Here is a 20,791-nt window from a genome sequence, read left to right on the forward strand (position 1 = left end):
ATTTATTAGAAAAACCTTTATTGATCTTCAGATACTTTTACCATGTACCATGTAACACCCAGGCTTAGTCTAAACGGATTATGCGCCAACGAGCTTGCTTCTTCGGGTGACACCTTATTCTCTTTGATCAGTTGGACCCTTCCTATAATCCATTCTTTATTATTCATACTCAAATTCAGCGTATCTAGGAAATAATGTGGTGCACCAACATTGAATGCTGCCCATGCTTGAATGGTATTGACACTCTCTTTGTCATCCGTTGTTGGAAGAAATAAAAGTAAATCATTCTCCTGGAACGAATTGATTGAAATCTTGTGTTTATTGCGTGAGATCAATTTCTTGATTTCTTGATCTTTTAACCTGTTATCCTTTGTTTGTCGTTTGGCGAAACCTTCAACATCTTTGAATCTCTTGGATATTGCATTTAGGAAAAATCTTGTACTATTTGAAGCTTCATCAGCTAGTTGAACATTGTCTTTGAAGCTGATTAGATTTATAAATGAATCAAATTGGGGCTGATCGCCAGCAAATACGGTCTTGAATTTGGCAACTAATTTCTCTGCCTCTTCATTGTACTTATCGACATTGGCAATCATTTCATTATCATCGGATGAGCTATCAGGTGGAAGATAAGGCGTTAACGGAAGTTCATGCAACCATTGCATGGCCGACTCGACGTCTTCAATAACAGCTGATGTCGGTGTGGCTGCAACGGACACCATAGACACATCATCATCTAGATTTGCAGTACTCTTTTTCGATTTCAACCCCTTAACTCGTTTAATCTTGAATACCTCACCTTCCTTTACCAATAACAATCCCATAGATTCCAAAATACAACAAATCTCAATAAATGATTCATAAAACCTTTCAACAGTCAACTTAAGTTTACTAAAGAGGGCAACGATTGCTGCATTTAGGTCAGTAATGACCTGATCATGCTTTTGCTGCTTGACTTGAGTCAATTCCATTAAATTTTCGTAGTCTTCAGTAACCTCGTCCAATTTCAGTTTGATTTTAGTGAGCTCATTCTTGTTATTAGTTCTTTCTTGAGCAAATTCTGACTCTTTTGACGACATGTTTGATAGCAAGTCATTCTTTACTTTATTGGCATCATTCAATTCGGTTCGAAGAATGGCAATTGTCTCACCAAGACTTTTCATTTCTTGTTCATGGTTTGCACGCTCTTGCTCCAACGTCGAGATTCTACTGTTTAATTGACCAATGGTTTGCTCCTTCACCTCCAATTTCTTTTCCAAATTTTCAAAGTCCTTAGAGTCTAGTTTAGCCTCCAATTTGTAAAGTCTAAACTCTTCTTCACGATGAGCCAATTTGTTCTCAAGAGTCTGAGCCTCGTTGCTATGATCTGCTCTCAACTTTTCCATTTCCTGTCGCAACTGCAGAATCGTCGCATCTTTGTCATCTCGTTCTTTCCGTAATTGTTCATTTTCAGTCACAAGCTCGGTATTGACTCGTTTCAATTTGATGTTGTCAAGATGTCTGTCAACTCCCGATGTATCTAACACCTGTGACTGACCAGAAGCTATACTCTCTTTCGATGGGGTCCTTTTTTGCAATAGCTTAGTAGGATCAGATTTCACAACAGGAGCAGAAGATGGTTGTTTAGACTCAATAATCATGCTCATCCTATTGTCAGAATAATTTCCATTCCGAAAAACGGGCCAGTTTGTGATATTCTTGTACTGCTGTTGATGGAGAAGACTTTCAAGTTTCTTAATTCTAGACTTTAAGCCACTCACAACATTCAAATCAAGATCAACATTGTCTTGAGACTCTTTTCCTGTCAGGTTCCCCAACTTGTCGGCTGGTATTTCCGACACTGACCCTAAGGAAGAAACAAGCTTTGTAATCCTCTTCATGTTATTTGTGGACTGCTTCATATCTTTGAAATTTTTGCGTAGTAACTCAGGAAAATGTGTTGACACTTGAGACGTTTCCAACAAGGATACATAGTTGAGAATATCATCCCTATCTACCTCAACATTCTGTAGTAGTAAAAAAGTGGGAGATTTATCTCTATTCCCAACTAGTGTTATGTCGACATTTGGCAATATCCCCACAAAATTGTCATTCTTAATGTAATTGAGAAAGAACCCCACTTTTTTGTTCCACATTTCTCGAAAAGCTCTTTCATGTTCTCCTATTGACGTGACTTGCTCACTGAAATTGTGCACAACCCCTTTGGAATAAAAGTCGTACCATTCAAATTGCCGCCTTTTTTCAATCAAAGCAAAACCAAATAACAATGGCATATCAATGGTCAAGGACAACAAATCTTCACATTTCTTTACATCTTGAATAGTTTTGCTATTGACTGAGCTTGTATTATCTACCTCATTATCTTCCATCAATGACTTTAATTCCGTCTTGAGATTCACCGTTTTCATTTGTAAACTAGCAATCACGGAGTATATTCTCGGCCCGTCTTTAGCTAGTTGTTGCTTGAATGATTTCAAGTTCTGGTAGTATTTAAATAAGTCATCAATAGCATTTTTTAGCTCAATCGAGGTACTAGACTTGTGCCGATTATACACTTGTTCAAGAGCAGTTCCTTGGACGTTAGAAAAGTCAGTGGCAACCTGTTGCGCTTTAGACTTTATAATGCTTACCAATTCACTCATATTTACATTCTTGAACCTCTCAACTGACTCCTTTCTCGCATCCTCAATAAGCTCATCCACTTTTGCTCTATCTCGTTTCATAACGTTTGATATATCGTTTAGTTCGGCAAACTTCTGCGTAATCAATGGAAGCTGGTTTGAAACATAATCTGCTGCCCTACTCAACGATTCATAATCAAGAAAATCAACCAATTTGAACCGTTGTTCCTTCAATTTGACAACAGGAAGTCGTTGAAGATGTTTATAACTCTCAGTCCAACTTTTATGCAACGTTTTGAAGTTAATAAGGTTGATGTAATTGTAGTGGTGTACAAAGTTCTTTTCAACTTCTGTGGTGAAGCTTGTCGCAAATTGAAACAATGCTGTCAAGGACTTGAATATAGTGTTAATTTGCTGTATTAGCACCAGGCAACGGTTTTCTAGTACGTTGCTCTTATGTAGCACTTCTCTAGCCCATGATTGATAAACCTTTACTCGCTTTGGAATGTCCCGTGAAAATATGTTGCGAGAATCAGCTAAAGGCAGTTGTTCTTGTGCTCCAATGTCGTCTTTGAAAGAATGCAAGATATACGAGTTAAGCAACTTCCGATCAACCTCCGATACAAATAATCGCTTGTCATATACGAACACCTCGGAGATGTCGTTGATCAAGTTATAGTTAATCTTCATGCCAAACGATCCCAACAAGAATAGATCATCCACATTTTCTATGGAGAATGATTGCAGTAGGTAATTCTTGAATTCCGCTAGCGTGGGAAATCTGATTGGTTTCGGTATCCTAAGGAACGAGCCTTCATGGGCATTATACACCGTCAAGTATGAAATATCAGACATTGTCGTTGGGTGTTTCGTTTGTAGAATGCTTCGCAATGGCAATAGTTCCTGAATGGAATTTTGTTTTGTGGAGCAAATTGAAATAATTGCCTTCCTGTACAGTTGAATGCAGACTCAAAATAATAATTTGAATCGCTTTCCCAGCATAAAGCCTTTAGTGACTAAAGATGAGATGAAATTGATGGCAATGTGGAACAGCTAACGAGAAAGTAATTCCGTGCGATTTCCTTAATGACTTTGACAAAAAAAACGTGTGATTGTTCCTGAACCAGTTGCAACGTCAATCAGTTACAAACACATAAATGCTAAAGAAGAGGCTGCTCTATCGACTAACAATAACCGATACACATTATATATGTAAAGGAAAGGGGTAGAGTGGCAGATTCACACTCCTTTGCGCATGACAGGGTGATTGTCACGTGACTCGCTTCATTGCCATCGGCTCACACGATAATACTGAATCCCCGTCAGTAATCGCCATCTGATGTTTGTTCAAATGCTCGCCCTCTGAAAATTCGCTTCACTTGATAGAGTTGCCGCTACAAAACTTTCTATCTACGTAATATTCGATTTTAATCTCACATACTACTTAACTTTAATATCTGAATGTCCTCTCAAACGACTGTAGCAACTACTACTTAATACCATCCACGGTATTGGGCGGAATCTTGATATCCGTATTGTGGATATTGTTGGTAACCGCCGTATTGTGGCACCGCTGGTTGCTGCGCGTTTGGTTGTGGTTGAGATTGTGGTTGAGGTTGTTGTGAGTTTTGTTGAGAACCTTCGCTTTCAGCAGTACCTGGTTGGCCCTGACCTTGATGAGCACCTTGTTGTGGTTGTGGTGGATATGAGTATCCAGGGTATCTATTCGCATATTGGTTTGGGTTGTAGTATTGTTGTTGACCGAAACCATTGCTAGAAACAGACCCTTGGGCACTACCAGGAGCAACTGACTGTTGAGCATTTTGCTGAGAGTTTTGAGCTGGTTGTCCAATTGATCCCAAACCATTAGAGCCTAATGCACCTGCGGCATTAAAGTATGGATTGTTATAGTAGTAGTTGTAGTATGGGTAACCAAATGGTGTTGGGATTTGTTGCTGTTGTTGAGCCAATCCAGCAGCTGATTGTAAACCGGATTGAGCAGCAACTGGACTTTGTGTGGAGTCAATTGAACCACCATTAACAGCTTGTTGAGCGTATTGAGCATAGCCACTTGCGGCAGCAGCAGGAGAAGCGACATTGTGATTTGCAGCAGGAGATGCAATACCACCAAAAGCTTGACCATAAGCACTGTAGTCGTAACCTGGATATCCACCAAATTGGGATCCTGGTTGAGCACCTTGCTGTGGATATTGTTGCTGTTGGAATTGATTGTAGTAATCGTATTGAGCTTGTTGAGTAGGAAAGTTTTGTGATGGCTGTTGAGCTTGTTTTCCGTATGGAGCTTGCTGTTGCTGTTGCTGTTGTTGGTTTCCAACATTTTGTTGTAATCTGCTTTGAGATTGTTGATCAAAGGATCCATAACGTTGTGGTTGTTCAGGCTGTTGCTGTACTTCTTGTTGTTGAGAAGGTTGTGGTTGGCTTGGCACTTGTTGTTGAGCCTGAGATTCTTGATTGTCTTCGGCGTCTAACGATAAAGAGCCAAATGAGATACCAACTGAGTTAACTTGTTGTGAGGTAGGCAAAACAACTTGTGGAGCTTGAGCAACTTGTGGCTCTTGGTAGGTAGCAGAAGGTGCTTTTTGCTCTTGAGGAGCTTCAACTTGTTGATATGTTTCTTCAGCAAGTGGAGCTGGTGCTTGATTTTCAGTTGCAGTGGTTTCCGTTGGTTCAGGTTGTTTGACTTGTTCTGGAATTTCTTGAGCTTCAACTGGTGGTTTTTGAATCTTGGTTGGCTTGGGTTTTGGCTTGGTCTTTGGAGTTATTGCTGATGCCCAAGATCCTTGGTTCAATTGAGGAACGCTTGCTTCTTTTAATACTGGTTTAGGTTTCTCAACTGAAGCTTTCTCCACTGGAACCTCTTCCTGTGTGGTTACATTTGTAGCTTCCTCAACTGGAGCTTCAGTTGGAGCTTCAGTAGCAGTCTCTGGCGTTTCCTCACTTGCTTTTGGTGCTTGTTCTTCCTGTTGTTGTTGTTTTGGAGCCTTTGGTTTATCAGTACCCAATGCTGCTGCCCAGGAGCCAGATGGTTCGGCTGATGTTTCCGTCTTTGAACCTTGTGTGGCATTTGTAGTAGACTTGTCGCTCGATTTAATGTTCTTCTTTGGTGCTGATTGTTGCTTCTTAGGTGGTCTTGTAGATGATTTTGGCCTGCCCGAGAACTTTTTGTCACCAGATGAAGCATGGCTTGTAGTGTGTGCGTTATTTACATTATTTGCAACCTCTTCCTTTGATTCCTTTTTCTTGATTTTATCCTTCTTACTTGGTTCCCATCTGGATACCTTATTGTTAACAATCAAGTCAATTACAACCTCGAGAACATGATCATGCTCATCAAGTAAACCACTTAATTCATCAGCCTCCCAATCAGGAAACATCTCGACCAAGCTGGTCAACTCTGATGATGTGCTATTGTTGTTATTGAACCTCTTCAGTTGATTCTTGAAAGTCTTTCGATTCGTCGACATTATGTATATATGTGTGTAATGGAAATTTCTAATTCAACGTTTTCTCAAAATCTGTCAAGTTTGATTCTTTTTGCACTGATTGATCAATGAGTAGAACAGTTGATAGATGCAAGCAATAGTTGATATAGTAGTAATGGTATGCCTTTTGGTTAAAATTTTTTTTTTTTTCTTTTCTTTTTTTTTCTTTTTCTATTCAAATCATGAAATTTTCCGAACGTCGAACGAGCGAAAAAATGTAACTTACAGTAATCGCCACAGTAAAGGATGGGAAGAGAGTCCCTGGTTTTGCAAGTATACATTGAGATATAGGGGTATGGTTTATAAGTCTATACGAATTGCCAGGTTGAGGACTTAAAGAACTTGCTTCAAGTTTCCATCCACTTCGGCTGTATCTGATTTTGTAATCATAGGATCAACAACTTCACTGGCAACGAGATGGAATAGTTTATATATGAGATCCTTTAAATCATCACCGGTTTGCTTGAAATCAGGATATGAATTTGCCTCTAATAAAAATACATTGTAATTCTCATCGACCAAAAAGTCTATACCGAATATCTCAATTGCATTGTCCAATGGTTGAAAGTTTAGCTTATCCACAGTGGTGGCTGCATTGAATAGCTCACCTGTTATTTCACTCAACTGAGCAAATATCTTTTCCTTGTCGTTTTGAGAGATGCCTTTTAATTTCCAAAATGGTACCACCAAAGGGTTGTCTTCCTCTTGTAGACAAGTATTCGTTAAATGTCCGTCCAAATTGATGACTTCATCAGTTTCAGTGGGGCTTTTGTAGGGCTCTCCCGCAAATAAGGTTAAAATGTTTTTATAAACAAACACTTTCAAGTTACCTTGACAAACAACGTAAGTTCTCAAGTGGAATTTTCTATTATCGTAAGCGGGGAGCAACAACGGGTTTGCAATATATTGTTGCACAATAAAATGTCTCAAATGTGACAAGACAAGGCCATTCCCTTTCTTTACCTCTTTGCTGTCCTCATCATCTTCATCATCATCGTCATTATCGAATGCATCGAAAATGGCTTGCAATTGATCCACTGTTTTGAAGATGCTGATGCCTTGGCCTTTGTCGCTCATACTTGGCTTCACAATCCAGACCTTGTCACCCTTATTTACAGCATCTCTCAATTCATATGCATCATCAAGCGAGTCGTCCAAAAATTCAGCGTAATCGAGTTCTAATTGGTAATTTTCAGGAACAGCCCGCTTTAAAATTGACTGAGGGTGTTTGGCAACATATTGATGTACAGTGTTTGCAAGGTAATGCTTTCGTATCAATGCCTTACGGTAGATGTATGAAGGGATAAAGTAGTTCCTATCGTGGATCAAATCAAGGTCGATATCTTCATACTCTCCATAATGGAAAACCGGGGTCCCGCTTGGTACCAGTTTGGGATCTGAAGTTATTTTATAACCAAGTGCCTTGAATGCTTTTACCAAAGGCTCATATATGTAAACGTCTTTTGGAATTGTGATTAGAAACGTCTTTGCAGACAATGCTTCTTCATCAAGATTGACTTCCCCTGATAATGTCGATAACAGTTGGAATGCAGCTTTTAATGGTGTTACACTAATCCCCTCATCTAGTAAAACTCTACTATCTGTATGATTGTGATCAATAAGCCCATCTTTGTACACACGCTTAAAGTCAGGGGTCCAATCAAATTGAATCTGGCCCTTATCGTTTAAAGTATCCTTCTGGGTATATATGGATCCCCATTGGTTCTGCATTATAGGTGCATATTCAATTTTTGTCTGGCCGAGTTTAAGTGAGTCGACCAAGGGAATATTCACCGAAAACAAGTCAATCTCTGGGTGATTGTTGAGCTCGTTGTACAACTTTTTGATCAACTTGACGGAAATTTTTGCAGCTTCTTTCAATGTATTGAAGTCATGATCCATACTGTTGAACGCGTAGCTCAATGCAATAGCTTTCACTCCATGCGTAACCGCTTCCATAGCAGCCCCAACAGTTCCACTAGCAAGAATATAGAGATTGCTGGAATTTTTTCCAAAGTTTGGACCACTCACAACCAAGTCAATAGGCTTGTGTTTGGAGTGCCTGTACAAGTGGTGGATACCTATATCCGCGCATGCTGCCGGTGTACTATTAATGAGACACCATTCTTGATACTCCTTGCTGTTGGTATATTTGCTAACTGGATGATCAAATGGGCCATCATATTTATTGATATCGGGATTGGGCTCATCGGTCGAGTACTTGGTATATATATAAGTTGACACCAATGGCTTTCCAGCAAAGTGAGCTTTCCCTATCCAAGACCTCTGTTGATCTGGAATAACAATTGAAAGGTCCCAATCGGTGTTTTGTTTGATTTCATCAACCAAATATTTCATATAGGGGCAGGAACCATCATTAATCGGTCCGTCATCGTTTGTCAAGAGCACATGCATTGGGAAGATATTGGGAAGATATTGGGAAGATATTTGTGGCTCTGTGTGGTCCCCTCACAAACATTTTTTTTAGACGAAAAAAGGAAGAGAAAAAAAATCGGTGAAAAAAAAAAAATTAGATGCAGCAAATCATCTCCAGTGCATCAGGTATCAAAGTTGAGCGAAAAATGTCAGTCTTTCTTGGGTCGTCCTCGCAATACTCACATGCTACTATTGATCCGGAGAAGATCAAATTAGCTGATATACAATTCCAAGCCACGGCTCATACATTCAATAAACTATTACGAAGATGTGAATCAAAATGCCTTGTTCATGAGTATGGAGAAGGAGAATTAACAAAAGGTGAATCAGAATGTATCGATAGGTGTGTGGCAAAATACGTCAAGGCTAATATGGTTGTTGGACAGCATTTCCAAAACCAGAGGCTAGATCCATTTACGAATATGCCAGAGTACAAGAAGATCCAGAGCATACTAAAGAACTGATCCGTGTACATAGAAAGTCAACGATTACATAGAAATTCAATAAAAAGGTTTATTTAACTATACTTTAAACATGTTCACTTTACAATTGACCCTTGGTGTGGAAGATTTCCAAACCTTCGGTGATTCTCTTTGACATGGTCTTTTCACCTTCTCTAACCCAGACTCTTGGGTCAAAGTATTTCTTGTTTGGCTTGTCTTCACCCTCTGGGTTACCAACTGGAGTCTTCAAGTAGTCTTGCTTCTTCAAGACGTAATCCCTGATACCTTCCAAGTAAGCGTATTGACAGTCGGTATCCAAGTTGACCTTGACAACACCATTCTTGATGGCGGTGTCGAAATCTTCTTGAGATGAACCAGATCCACCGTGGAAGACCAAGTACAATGGGTGTCTGTTGTCGGTACCGATTTGCTTCTTGGCGTATTCTTGATGTTCACCCAAGATTTCTGGTTTCAATTGAACATTACCTGGCTTGTAAACACCATGGACATTACCGAAAGCAGCGGCAATGGAAAAGTTTGGTGAAATCTTTGACAATGATTCGTAAACCTTGAATACAGTTTCTGGCAAAGTGTACAATGATTCTTTTTGAACGTGTTCGTTGTTAACACCATCTTCTTCACCACCAGTGATACCAATTTCCATTTCCAACCATTGGCCCATCTTAGCCATCTTTTCAAAGTATTTTGCACAAGTACCAATGTTTTCTTCATCGGTTTCTTCGGAAAGATCCAACATATGAGATGAGAACAATGGAGTACCGTGTTCAGCAAAGAATTCTTCATCAGCCTTCAACATTCCATCGAACCATGGCAACAATTTCTTGGCACAATGATCAGTGTGTAAAACAACTGGAATACCGTAGATTGGAGAAACAGCTCTGATGTAGTGAGCAGCGGCAATGGCACCAGTAATGGAAGCTTCTTGGTTCTTGTTGTCAACACCTTTACCAGCAAAGTAAGCAGCACCACCTTGAGAAGTTTGCAAAATGATTGGAGCCTTGTTGTCTCTAGCAGCTTCTAAAGCAGCAACAACAGTAGATGATGAAGTAACATTGATTGCTGGAATGGCGAAACCTTTTTCTTGAGCATAGTCAAACAAGTCTTTGACATCTTTTCCGTAGATAACACCGGATTTCTTTAATACTGCTGGAGGAGCCATTTTTTAGTTATATAGTAGTTAGTTTGTTAATTGATGAAGAAGAAAATGTTGGAGTTTTTTTTTCAAAGTGGGTGAAAATTGACTTGCTTTTATAATAGATTACATTGGACTAATGTTACACTAAAACTGAAAATATTCAAAAATCACACGTTGATTCACGGACGACAGTTGAAAAGACCGGGGAAGAGTCGCTAAGATGTTTAAATGAGAGTAGGGGTGGCAATTGGCCGATCTCATGCTATTTACAATGTTCCCCTAGCTACAGGTCCCCTTCCACCAGGTCCCTTCCCACCCAATGATGAACTCCGTAGTTATAATTGCTCCTCTTTTCTAGTGAGCCTTTGGTACAGGTAGTGCAATTTTAACAAAAAAAACAGAGAATGGAGTTTTCCATCGATTCGCTCTCTCACTTTTGTGATTTGATCCAAATGGGTTTCACTGCCCCGTTGAGCAAATGACATCAGAGTGATTACTCAAAATAACCACTATATGAAGGAATTGTCGCAAGTAAATGGACCCTATGATGTAATCTCAGACATGTCTAGCTTTCGTGTGAAGCTTTCTTTAATGAGGATCTAACACGCATTGGCCTGCTGAAACTTGGGGACAAAAAGGGGACCTGAATTACTGTGAAAGCTCCCGAAGTGCGCCGGGATTTTGCGAGCCATTCCCGTTTGTCCATAAACAATTATCCTGCATATAATGTGGGACATAAAGTGAAGCATTTTGCAACAGATGGAGTTTATACCCAAGCTCAGCTGTATTAAATGATACCATTAATCAGTAAAGAGACAGGAGAGAGAGCTAGGTTCGACGAGAGTGAAAAGTCATCGGACAGAACACCTGTCTAAGAGACTCGTCGGGACCTGTTCTGCATATAGTACCACACGACAGATACGCAACAGATGGTGTCCTTCGCTCATGATGGAGACAGGTGATTCGGCTTGTGAGACGGTCGAACAATCCTACTTCTGAAGATTTTATAGAGGGGCATCTCTCAAGCTTCTGCTGGAGTTGGATCTTAGTTGATCTCTTCACAGAAAAAAAAAGTTTCCAACTATGTGCACGACCCGTGGGAAATGCAGCACGTGATAATCAGGAGAGAAAAATTCCTAGTAAGAATACTAGTTGTAGAGAGCAGGGTTGTTGAGACTTAAGGTACGATACATAGTTGTATAACATTTCCAATAGACAGGCGTCCATATAACCGAGTGTCATATATTTCAGCTGCTACCGTTCGGAAATTACATCAACACCAACAAGCGATATTTCATTACAGTAACCTACTCAACAGACACACAAGAGACCAATTCAAATTGACAAGAAGAATCACAGAACTTGAGTAATTGACATCATATACCTTCACTCCATCCAGCACGCTTTAACAACCCAAATCCCTACTCACGTTTTATTCCTTTATCCCAATAGCATTGTTGTTCTAGCGCTACGGAATGTCAGATCCAATAACCACCATCGATGGATTCCCATACCATCAGTTCGATATCAAGAACCAAGATGAATTCAAGCGTGTTTCCGAGTTGATTTCGCTTCACTTGTCAGAACCTTATTCAATATATGTTTATTGGTACTTTTTAAATAATTGGCCGCAATATTGTTTTACTGTGAAACACGACAACCACATCATTGGCGTTATCATCTCCAAGCTTGAGCCACACAGAGGAGTCCGGTTAAGAGGTTACATAGGCATGTTGGTAATTGACCCAAATTACAGGAAAAGAGGCATTGCTAGTAACTTGGTGAAGTTGACAATCGAGAAGATGATAAAAGACAATGCCGATGAGATCATGTTGGAGACAGAAGTCATCAATAGTGGTGCGTTGAAGTTGTACGAAAGTTTAGGCTTTCTACGTACAAAGCGGTTGTACCGCTACTATTTGAATACGCATGATGCCTACCGACTCATACTACCATTGAGTGGGAAAGCACATACAAGAATTGCTTTCCTACCTGGTATTGTGAATAGTAGTAATTGAATCACATTCCCTCTCTTTTCATTCCTCTATGTATACTTGTATAGTTGTTTCTTTTAATAAATCATATTTTAAATTTTTTAATTGTAAATTCAAAGAATTAATTTTTTTATTTGCAGCAAAAATTGATAAAAGGTCAAAAAAACTGTGAAATATGTGGATACCAAGAACTATCTGATGTTGACGCAATGCGTAATATATAGTAGTGTTACATTTGAGAGGTTTAGGAATATAAATATAGTCCCAGATCAACAGTGATTCTATAGATTAATGATTACTTACAAAAATGAGTTAATACATATTTTACAGAGTGTTAATGTTATTTGACGCCATTCATATATTGTACAAGACTCATACATCAACAGGATATACAGTAGTCATTAAGCCTTTGTATACTTTGTACATCCTAGTGGTATTGCTATTTGACGCGTACTTTGAAAAATCAACCCCGACGCGTCAGAAGTAGAAAAAATAAATAAAAAAAAACTTCGAAATTTTTTCTTCCGCCAACACCATTCCTTTTTAACTCAATCACGATAAACTCACCATGTTGGAAGGTAAATTTGATGAATCCACCTTGTTAAAGAAAATTGTTGACTCAATTAAAGATTGTGTCAAGTTATGTAACTTTAATTGTACTGAACACGGAATAACCGTTCAAGCAGTTGATGATTCACGTGTCTTGTTGGTTTCATTATTAGTTGGTCAAACTGCCTTCAGTGAATACAGATGTGATAGAGATGTCACTTTAGGTATAGATTTGGAAAGTTTCAGCAAGATTATCAAGTGTGGTCAAAATGAAGATTATTTAACTTTATTAGCTGAAGATAGTCCAGATAGTGTTATGACAATTTTCGAAGATAAGAAAAGGGAAAGGGTTAGTGAATATAGTTTGAAATTGATGAATATTGATTCCGAATTTTTAAAGATTGATGATATGGAATATGATACTGTTATCAATATGCCAAGTTCTGAATTTGCTAAAATTGTTAGAGATTTAAAGAATTTGAGTGAATCTTTAAACATTATTGTCACTAAGGACTCAGTCAAGTTTACAAGTGAAGGTGAAACTGGTACTGGAAGTGTGGTGTTGAAACCTTATACCGATATGGATAGACCTGAAGAAAGTGTTACCGTTCATTTGGATAACCCTGTTGATTTGACCTTTGGTTTGAAGTATTTAAATGATATTATCAAAGCTTCAAGTTTGGCAAACACAATCACTATCAAGCTTGCTGACAAGACTCCAGCTTTGTTTGAATTCAAATTGGATGTTGGTGGATATTTGAGATTCTACTTGGCACCAAAATTCGATGAAGATGAGTAAAGTTGATAGAAAATCTAATAAAACTAATTTAAATGAGCAAACTTGTATAAACTCTATACATCATCAGCGTGTATCTCTTACATATTATGAGCTTCTTTTATCGTGCATCTCTTGTCCCCAATTATAAAGATCATTCTTTAATCTATCTGCTCGTACTAAACCATTTCTCAACAGTGTTAGATTTTCAATATACTCATGTTGTCTCTGTATGCTCACTTGCAAGTAATTGATAAGCTCTTCTTTTACTCCCGTGTCATCCTTGGCTTCTAACTGCTCTTGAAATGCTTCGAACCGTTTTACAGCAGTTGGTAAAGCGAAAAAAGGATCAGCTTGCTCCTCCTCCTCACTCTTGAACCTGTCAGAAGATTTATTAGTCACAGATTTCTCTTTCTTCTTTGCAATCAACTTCTTCTTCTCCTCATCCAATCCATGATCATAGTCTCTCAATCCAATGTTTTCCTCCAACAAATAAAACCAATCTTCTCCATTCAACACTTGAAGCAATTTGTTCAACCAGTTGAGATTATTTTGTTCAAATTCAATCAACTCAATCAATTCCATAGCCAACTTGTTCAATGTTTTCAGTTGATATGTTTTGGAAATTGCTGGATGGGTAACAAGTTCCAGTGGATGATTAATTGGTGATAATAATTCAATTATACGGGATTGTTTTAAAGGATGAACCTCTTCTTCACCTTCATCGGACCACTCTGCATCATCTGCATCCTCTTGATTGTCGTCAGCGTAAAACTGGCTCCATTTACGTTTGTTTTTAATATTGCCACGTTCGATGGAATGGTTGGTCAACACTGTATACTTACCACCGTTGTACTCTACTGACTTTGCATTGAGACTGTCTAGTGATGGATGTTGTAAGTTTAATTTGAGGCCTCGATTGTATGTAGGGAGAGTATCGTTGAGTTCAGATGTTGTTGTTGTTGTTTTTGTTGACGAGTTGTCAGTGTTGAGCTTGTTCCTGGTGGCAAGAGCATCCTTAAACTGTGATATTATTTCTAAAGACTTGCTATCCATGATGGTGATGAGGCAGCTCTGTTGTTTATCTGGCACACTGTTGTGTTGTGATGGAGGATTTCAAGTTTTCAAAATTTTTATTTTTGTGTTGAGAGTTCAAAGTAATCATAGAATACATTTAAACGCAATCGCATTAAGTACAATTAGAGACAATTATAAAGTGCATTGTTCTTTGCTATACAATGCATACAATTTGGGACAGCATAATAGACGTTCCACAACTTCGTCATACTTCTCCCACCGGTTCATGAGCCCTGCCCCGCTTCTCTCATTCGACTTAGACATCTTTGCTTTATATCGTATAAATCAACAACACTCCTCTCATGTTTCTTATTTAATCGCTTTCGCCTACTAGTCAGCTGCAATTCCTGTTTCATCACATCTCCCACTTCTTCCAAATCAACTGCGAACAATTTAGCTCCCAAATTACACAACAGCAAACACTGGTCCCAATCTCGTAAATAATATGCCTTTTCACACGCATGAAGTAGTTTAGCACTATCAACTTTACTTTCTATTGGGATGAGTTTGTCGACATCTTCATAAAGCCACGTTTCTGTGTTGATTTGTGGTCCAGATGATCTCCATAGGTCTAGTTGGTGGGCATATTCTTCGGCAGTTTGCGGTTTTCTCTGTTTAGTTTGTGGTTTCAGCTGTGGTTGTTGCAGGGTGGATTCTGTCTTTTGATCATCATCTTCAGTTTGATTCTCTTGTAGTGATGGCAATGGGGATGTGGGAGGAGATTGATGGGATTGTATTGACGGCAGTTGTGGGGGCGAGGTTGGAGCGATCGTGGCTGATATTGGACTTTTCGGTACTTCTGACATATTGGAAAAGTGAATACGTGGGATATGCCTCAGTTTAGTTCTCCTTGTGATGCCAAAGAGATGGTTCATTGGATCAACATCATCGCAAAAAAAGTTGAGAATCTGAGCGTGTAAAAGTTCAAAATCTTTTCCCAGTCAGCGAGTCAACCTTTTCAATCATTTTCTTGTTGCAATGACACCAAGAAAGGAACTATGTCTAAAGTGAATTGGTTGGCACAAGCTTGGAAGATCTGTGATCTCCAGTCAGCAAAAGAAAGCTTTACAACTTGATTTTTATGAAACCATTTTCAATCATTGCCCTTCAGATCAAGAAAACGCTACCCATACTTTCAATGTTGATTTACATAGTGAATATCTCTCTGTTGTGTAGTTTCCCGTACAAGTGCAGCATTATACGGCTGTACCTCTTCTTGAGTATACTGTATTCATTCAACTACCAAAGTACAAAGGGGGAAGATAATACGATGCAAGAGTCGTGTAGCAATCCTAAAGCCGGCTCGAATATGTGAATTACGGTACAAAAAGCGTTGAATGCAGAAATCTTTCGGCTTACGTCATTGTCACAAACCTCAAGCAAAGACCTGTTGGACTCTATATGTTTCAGCATAAACTTACTTGAAAATGAGTATTATGCTAGAGAGTCATCCTGCATAATGCAACCACTTGTCTCTACATAAAAGTGGCCACCCAACCCATCCACCTATAGAGGCCCTAAATAGAAGAGTGATTCTCGACACTGTACATTATTGACCCAGAGGAGAATCATTTCCGAACCAAAGAAGTTCAATTTTTACGATTTGATATTTCCGTTATTGGAAAAAAAACTCTAATTTTAGCCGAAGATGCATCTTATGTTAATGATGCATTGCAACGTGGTTACATTCAGGCATAGCGGTTAACTGTGTGTGTGTGTGTGCACAAAACAGGCCATCAAACTACCATTACCCGCCAGTATGTTCAAGCCGCTAAACCTAGTTCAAAATTTTCCTTATAATTGATAACAATACGTTTGTTTGAGAGAAATGGAGAGTTTTCGGTTAGATGAATCTGAAGTTTTTCAAAGCATGCATTTAAAAAAAGAAGCACGTCATAAATCCGCATATCCGCATTTATTTTTAGTTCCTATTTTTTGAAGTATTAATTAACATTCACAGATTGTTTTTTTACTTTTATTTTATTTTTTTTATTTTTTTTTTTTGATGGGGGCAACCGTTTGTGTAAGTTGTGGCTATGCTGTCTCTTATACACACACTTGCTCTCATACACTCTCTCTCGTATTCCTCCGGCGATGCACAGTTGCTTAAAATAATAATTCATAACTCCGGTGCTTTTTACTCGCTAATCTATTCCTTATTTTCAATTCTCATGTCTGACATGTGTTGTTTTATGTGCAAATTTTCAGCCTGAGCCTCTCTCGTTCTTTTCACTCTTTTTTTTTTTCCCCGGCTGCTACACGTATACGAGTTTAAAACAAGGCTTTGAAAAGAAATTCGTAAGACAGTCAAATTTACAATTATAATAAGCCATAAGAAAATTTTTCTTGTTCTTGTGTTTTTATTACTTGATTTGGTCTTTTTTCTTTTTTCTCTCTTCCTCTTTCTCTCTCGTCTTTTTCAGGGGGCGCGAATCAAAGACAAAAAAAAATTATTTATCCACACTCAAGACAATAGGAATTGTATTAGAATACACTACTTTTTTATCTTTGTGCTAAGACCATTTCTTACTAAAATACGGGCGGCAAATTTATGTTTTCTTCATATAGTTGCTACCGGCTCATTACTAATAAAAGACAAATCAATAATACCACAGCCAAGAAAAGCTATTGTTCTAGAACAGGGTTCCAAGCAATACAGAATGACGGGTAATACCGAAATTGACGACAGTATGCAAACCTAATTGATCCGCGCTATTCGTGTGATCTTACGATCTGATAGGAAAAAATAAAAAAAAAAAGAACAAAATTTATGCCATGCAAAGTAGTACGTAAGCCTTGTGGTGGTAGATTGCTCTGCGTTATACGTTTCATTCTTTTATTTTTGCTTTTTCTTTTTCCTTTGCATTAATTGATCTTGCTTTGGTACTTTAGCGAAAAAGAAGTATGTCTATGTATTGTTTGACTCTGTAGGTAGGCGGTGCTAGTCGCTAAGCTTTTTCCATGTGTTCTCATTGCATAATCTTTTGTTTCAAAGAGAGAACAATCGCAGACTCATCTATAAATAGTTAAAATGGCTGTGGGCGTTTATGTGCAGAATTCCAAATTTCAACCCATTTTTGTGTTTGCAAACACAACTTATTTTGCCCTTTGTTCGTAAAACCTTTGTTCTATTGTTTATCAAAATTTCGGGCGATGTTTAAGAAGAAAATTCTTCCCGTAAATTTATTTTTAATTTTAACGTTCCTGATTTGTAAGAGAAGAGTATTTTGATTTCACTTGATGCGTACCGTCTTCTCGCATTTATGCATAAAAGAGGGGTATTATATTACCCGAGTGACAAGATTCAAAGAATACAAAGACTTGAGAAAAGAAAGTCGAGCCAGTTTACCTTTTGTAAGTTTTTGAAATTGAAATTTTTTTTTACCCGCCCAACAATACGGAGAAAAAGAAAAATACATCATACGTCATTGTCTTTTCTGGAGTAACAGCAAACAAAAAGAAACAAAATAAAAATAAAAAATAAAATAAAATAAAATAAAAAATAAAATTCCGTAATAATAATTTTGTGATTCTTTAATTTTCTTAATTCGTGTCATACGAAATGGAACTTCTGAAATTATTATTATTAAAAAAAAAAACATCTTTTACAAACAAACAGTTTAAAACCTATTACTAAGAGTTCCTAAACCACAAACAAACACACCACTTTGTCTCAATTCACAGAAAGAAAAGTATTTTTTCAAAGAATAGAAAACACCGTATTCTTTTTTTTTTTTTTTACAGAGCGATATTATCTATACTGGAAGCAACAAAGTTCATCTGTGGAGTCACACTGTATCATACTAGAGCCACATTGACGACTAAAGCATCATGGATGTATATGAGAAAGCATTAAGGAACCCCGATCCACCGAAAAAGCCCCGCACTCTTTCCAAACTGGCGCTGATAGACAACCAACAACAAAAAGTCTCATTCATTCCCGGGGTACCTAGCATCAGTCAGTTGCGTCAAGAGCCTCGACTTCTGCATCCAATTCAATCTTTACCAGCGCCAGTACAACTGCAGCAACTTCCTCCCAATGCGGCAATACCGTTTTACCCAACCCAACAACAACAACAACAAACACTTCTTCCGCAACAACAATTTGCACCTCAAGTGATTCCAACCCAATTTCCTCAGCAGCAGCAGCAGCCACTTATTCAAATTCAAGGATCAAGTATACCGCAAGGAAATGGGCAAACTTCGAGCAATAGCTCAGTAACCAACATACATGAAAATAGATCACCTGTGTTACCTGAACAGCAGCAACAACAACGTCACGAACAACAAGAAGCTCAGCTAAAACTTGACTTGTCATTATCAAAGAGGAAACGTAATTCACGTCGAAAACATCGTAATTCGCATCTTGGATGTGGTACTTGTAAAAAAAGAAGAATAAAATGTGATGAGACATTGCCTTCATGTCTCAACTGTCTAAAAGGTAAGCTTCATTGTGCTTACTTGAATCTAGATAATAATGCCAGGAACGCATTGAGATTGGCTCAATATAACCAAAGTATGAGACAAGAGCAATTGGAAGGAGGGAAAGGTGATGAATACCAGGAACAGCAGCAGCAGCAACAGCAACAGCAACAACAACAACAACAGCAGCAGATTCAAGGTGCCCCTCAGCTAGTTCAACAGCAAACGCAACATGGAACTATTCTTACAACAGTAGGAAATGCACAAGGACCAAGCCCAACAATGATGACAAATGGTGGCTCATTTATCCCCATGCAACAACCACAACAAATGGGACAACCAACAGCGGTGATGCAGTCTCAGTATGGGCCAATATCATTGGTTCCAGTGTTGACAAACACAGGTGCAGTTGTGTATGCCCCAGCTTCAACCATACCTGGTGCAGGTCCAGGTCCAGGTCCCGTTCCAGTTCAAGTTCCAGTCTCTCAACAACCTACACCAGCACCTCAGATGCCTATAATGGCAAACACGCCACAACATCAGTTATCTCAACATGCAGTCTCATTGCAGCAACAGCAAACGCCGAACACAATGCGCGAAAGAGCTTCATCTACACTTTCAACGTCGTCAGCTGTCCAAGACACATCGTCGCGTACAATTTCGTCAATGTCACCATCACAGGGACTACAACAACAGCAGCAGCAGCAGCAGCAACCGCACCAACAATTACCATCGTTAACACCTATAATTTCTACAGCTGCAAATGCTGCAACATTGGCTTCTCAAAGTATACATATGAGGACACAGCAAGAGCAACAACAGCAATCGGCCAACGTTGAAATAAAATTACCATCGATTGCTCCCATTTCAGTGCCTAGCATCAATGTATCCAAGTCTCAATCAACGTCAGTTTCACCTTCACTCAAGTCGGATTCCGAAGCTGTACAAACACCCAAATCGGTTCCAGTTTTGTCTCCCATTTCAGTGTCAAATGCTGGCTCCAAAGAGGATGGACTGACTCCTAAAAACAACAAATCTTCGGCTCTTCCTAGTATATCACAAATTACACAACAACCATCAACGAGTGCTACTCCAACTAGCCCAGATTTGGAACACCAAGAAACGCAAAAGGAAGAGCAGAAGGCGGAAGAGCAACGTCGAGAGGAACGTACTCGAGCTTACTCACGTTCTGAGGCAAATACATCTTCGCATTCGAGGTCTAGGTCTCGCTCACCAACGCGATCATCACTTTCTAGAACAGCGAGTCCTCAATCAACTACTCTCGACACAACCACAACACATGATAAAAGCACTAGTATAGCATCTAAGATTGCAAAGTCGTCGCATTTGGCCTCCAACCTGGTATCAGTGTCTAATTTTGATTCATTGAGTCTTAAAGAAAAGAATGAAGCTGCAAATGGAATAAAGATGAAGTCGCCTACTGAATCTAAAGAAGAGAAGGTTTCAATTTCAAAGTTGATTACTTGATGGGGTTGAATGTAAAAGAACAACTGTATTTAATACACGTATAGGTGTGTGTAAGTGTAATGATTTTGATGATTTTTACTTTTCAGTCGGAAAATAAAGGATTTTGTATCAACGGGGAATCGAATCGCGGAAAATGAAAAAGGCGCCACAGGTCCTTGAAAAGTAGGCAAGACATGAAATTTAATATATTGGTGTTGTAAAGTAGCTCAGCTGGTAGTGGGGTCAATTTAGAGTAACTTTAGTTAAGCCATGTGGCCCAGTTTTCAAAGAAGTTTACTTCTTCAACACACATCGTATACAACCTACATTAGATCTCACATCATCCTC

The 20,791-nt window shown here is 38.7% G+C and overlaps 10 protein-coding genes across 10 annotated transcripts; 4 read left to right on the forward strand and 6 right to left on the reverse strand. All coding sequences in view use genetic code 12, as the record gives it.

The window, feature by feature from the left end:
* Window positions 1-17: 17 nt before the first annotated feature.
* I9W82_003623 (autophagy protein) lies at window positions 18-3,476 on the reverse strand (the record flags this gene model as incomplete). Its single annotated transcript, XM_067692609.1, has 1 exon — window positions 18-3,476. One exon carries the CDS (start codon window positions 3,474-3,476, stop codon window positions 18-20), a length of 3,459 nt encoding a protein of 1,152 aa, XP_067548021.1.
* Window positions 3,477-4,114: 638 nt separating this feature from the next.
* Window positions 4,115-6,106, reverse strand: I9W82_003624 (DNA damage-responsive RNA polymerase-degradation factor; the record flags this gene model as incomplete). Its single annotated transcript, XM_067692610.1, has 1 exon — window positions 4,115-6,106. The coding sequence occupies one exon, from the start codon at window positions 6,104-6,106 to the stop codon at window positions 4,115-4,117; it is 1,992 nt and encodes a 663-aa protein (XP_067548022.1).
* A 351-nt stretch (window positions 6,107-6,457) lies between these two features.
* I9W82_003625 (putative tubulin tyrosine ligase) lies at window positions 6,458-8,539 on the reverse strand (the record flags this gene model as incomplete). The annotated part of the gene is made up of 1 exon (XM_067692611.1): window positions 6,458-8,539. The coding sequence occupies one exon, from the start codon at window positions 8,537-8,539 to the stop codon at window positions 6,458-6,460; it is 2,082 nt and encodes a 693-aa protein (XP_067548023.1).
* A 167-nt stretch (window positions 8,540-8,706) lies between these two features.
* TIM12 (Tim12p) lies at window positions 8,707-9,024 on the forward strand (the record flags this gene model as incomplete). The annotated part of the gene is made up of 1 exon (XM_067692612.1): window positions 8,707-9,024. One exon carries the CDS (start codon window positions 8,707-8,709, stop codon window positions 9,022-9,024), a length of 318 nt encoding a protein of 105 aa, XP_067548024.1.
* Window positions 9,025-9,103: 79 nt separating this feature from the next.
* On the reverse strand, window positions 9,104-10,183 carry FBA1 (fructose-bisphosphate aldolase; the record flags this gene model as incomplete). The annotated part of the gene is made up of 1 exon (XM_067692613.1): window positions 9,104-10,183. The coding sequence occupies one exon, from the start codon at window positions 10,181-10,183 to the stop codon at window positions 9,104-9,106; it is 1,080 nt and encodes a 359-aa protein (XP_067548025.1).
* Window positions 10,184-11,634: 1,451 nt separating this feature from the next.
* On the forward strand, window positions 11,635-12,177 carry I9W82_003628 (peptide alpha-N-acetyltransferase; the record flags this gene model as incomplete). The annotated part of the gene is made up of 1 exon (XM_067692614.1): window positions 11,635-12,177. The coding sequence occupies one exon, from the start codon at window positions 11,635-11,637 to the stop codon at window positions 12,175-12,177; it is 543 nt and encodes a 180-aa protein (XP_067548026.1).
* A 544-nt stretch (window positions 12,178-12,721) lies between these two features.
* Window positions 12,722-13,501, forward strand: POL30 (proliferating cell nuclear antigen; the record flags this gene model as incomplete). Its single annotated transcript, XM_067692615.1, has 1 exon — window positions 12,722-13,501. The coding sequence occupies one exon, from the start codon at window positions 12,722-12,724 to the stop codon at window positions 13,499-13,501; it is 780 nt and encodes a 259-aa protein (XP_067548027.1).
* An 84-nt stretch (window positions 13,502-13,585) lies between these two features.
* Window positions 13,586-14,533, reverse strand: I9W82_003630 (uncharacterized protein; the record flags this gene model as incomplete). The annotated part of the gene is made up of 1 exon (XM_067692617.1): window positions 13,586-14,533. The coding sequence occupies one exon, from the start codon at window positions 14,531-14,533 to the stop codon at window positions 13,586-13,588; it is 948 nt and encodes a 315-aa protein (XP_067548028.1).
* Window positions 14,534-14,778: 245 nt separating this feature from the next.
* On the reverse strand, window positions 14,779-15,360 carry I9W82_003631 (uncharacterized protein; the record flags this gene model as incomplete). The annotated part of the gene is made up of 1 exon (XM_067692618.1): window positions 14,779-15,360. The coding sequence occupies one exon, from the start codon at window positions 15,358-15,360 to the stop codon at window positions 14,779-14,781; it is 582 nt and encodes a 193-aa protein (XP_067548029.1).
* A 3,025-nt stretch (window positions 15,361-18,385) lies between these two features.
* ZCF21 (Zcf21p) lies at window positions 18,386-20,464 on the forward strand (the record flags this gene model as incomplete). Its single annotated transcript, XM_067692619.1, has 1 exon — window positions 18,386-20,464. One exon carries the CDS (start codon window positions 18,386-18,388, stop codon window positions 20,462-20,464), a length of 2,079 nt encoding a protein of 692 aa, XP_067548030.1.
* Between the last annotated feature and the right edge of the window lie 327 nt (window positions 20,465-20,791).

This window comes from Candida metapsilosis (genome assembly GCF_017655625.1).
Source record: "Candida metapsilosis strain BP57 chromosome Unknown scaffold4, whole genome shotgun sequence".
Taxonomy (NCBI): Eukaryota; Fungi; Ascomycota; class Pichiomycetes; order Serinales; family Debaryomycetaceae; genus Lodderomyces; species Lodderomyces metapsilosis.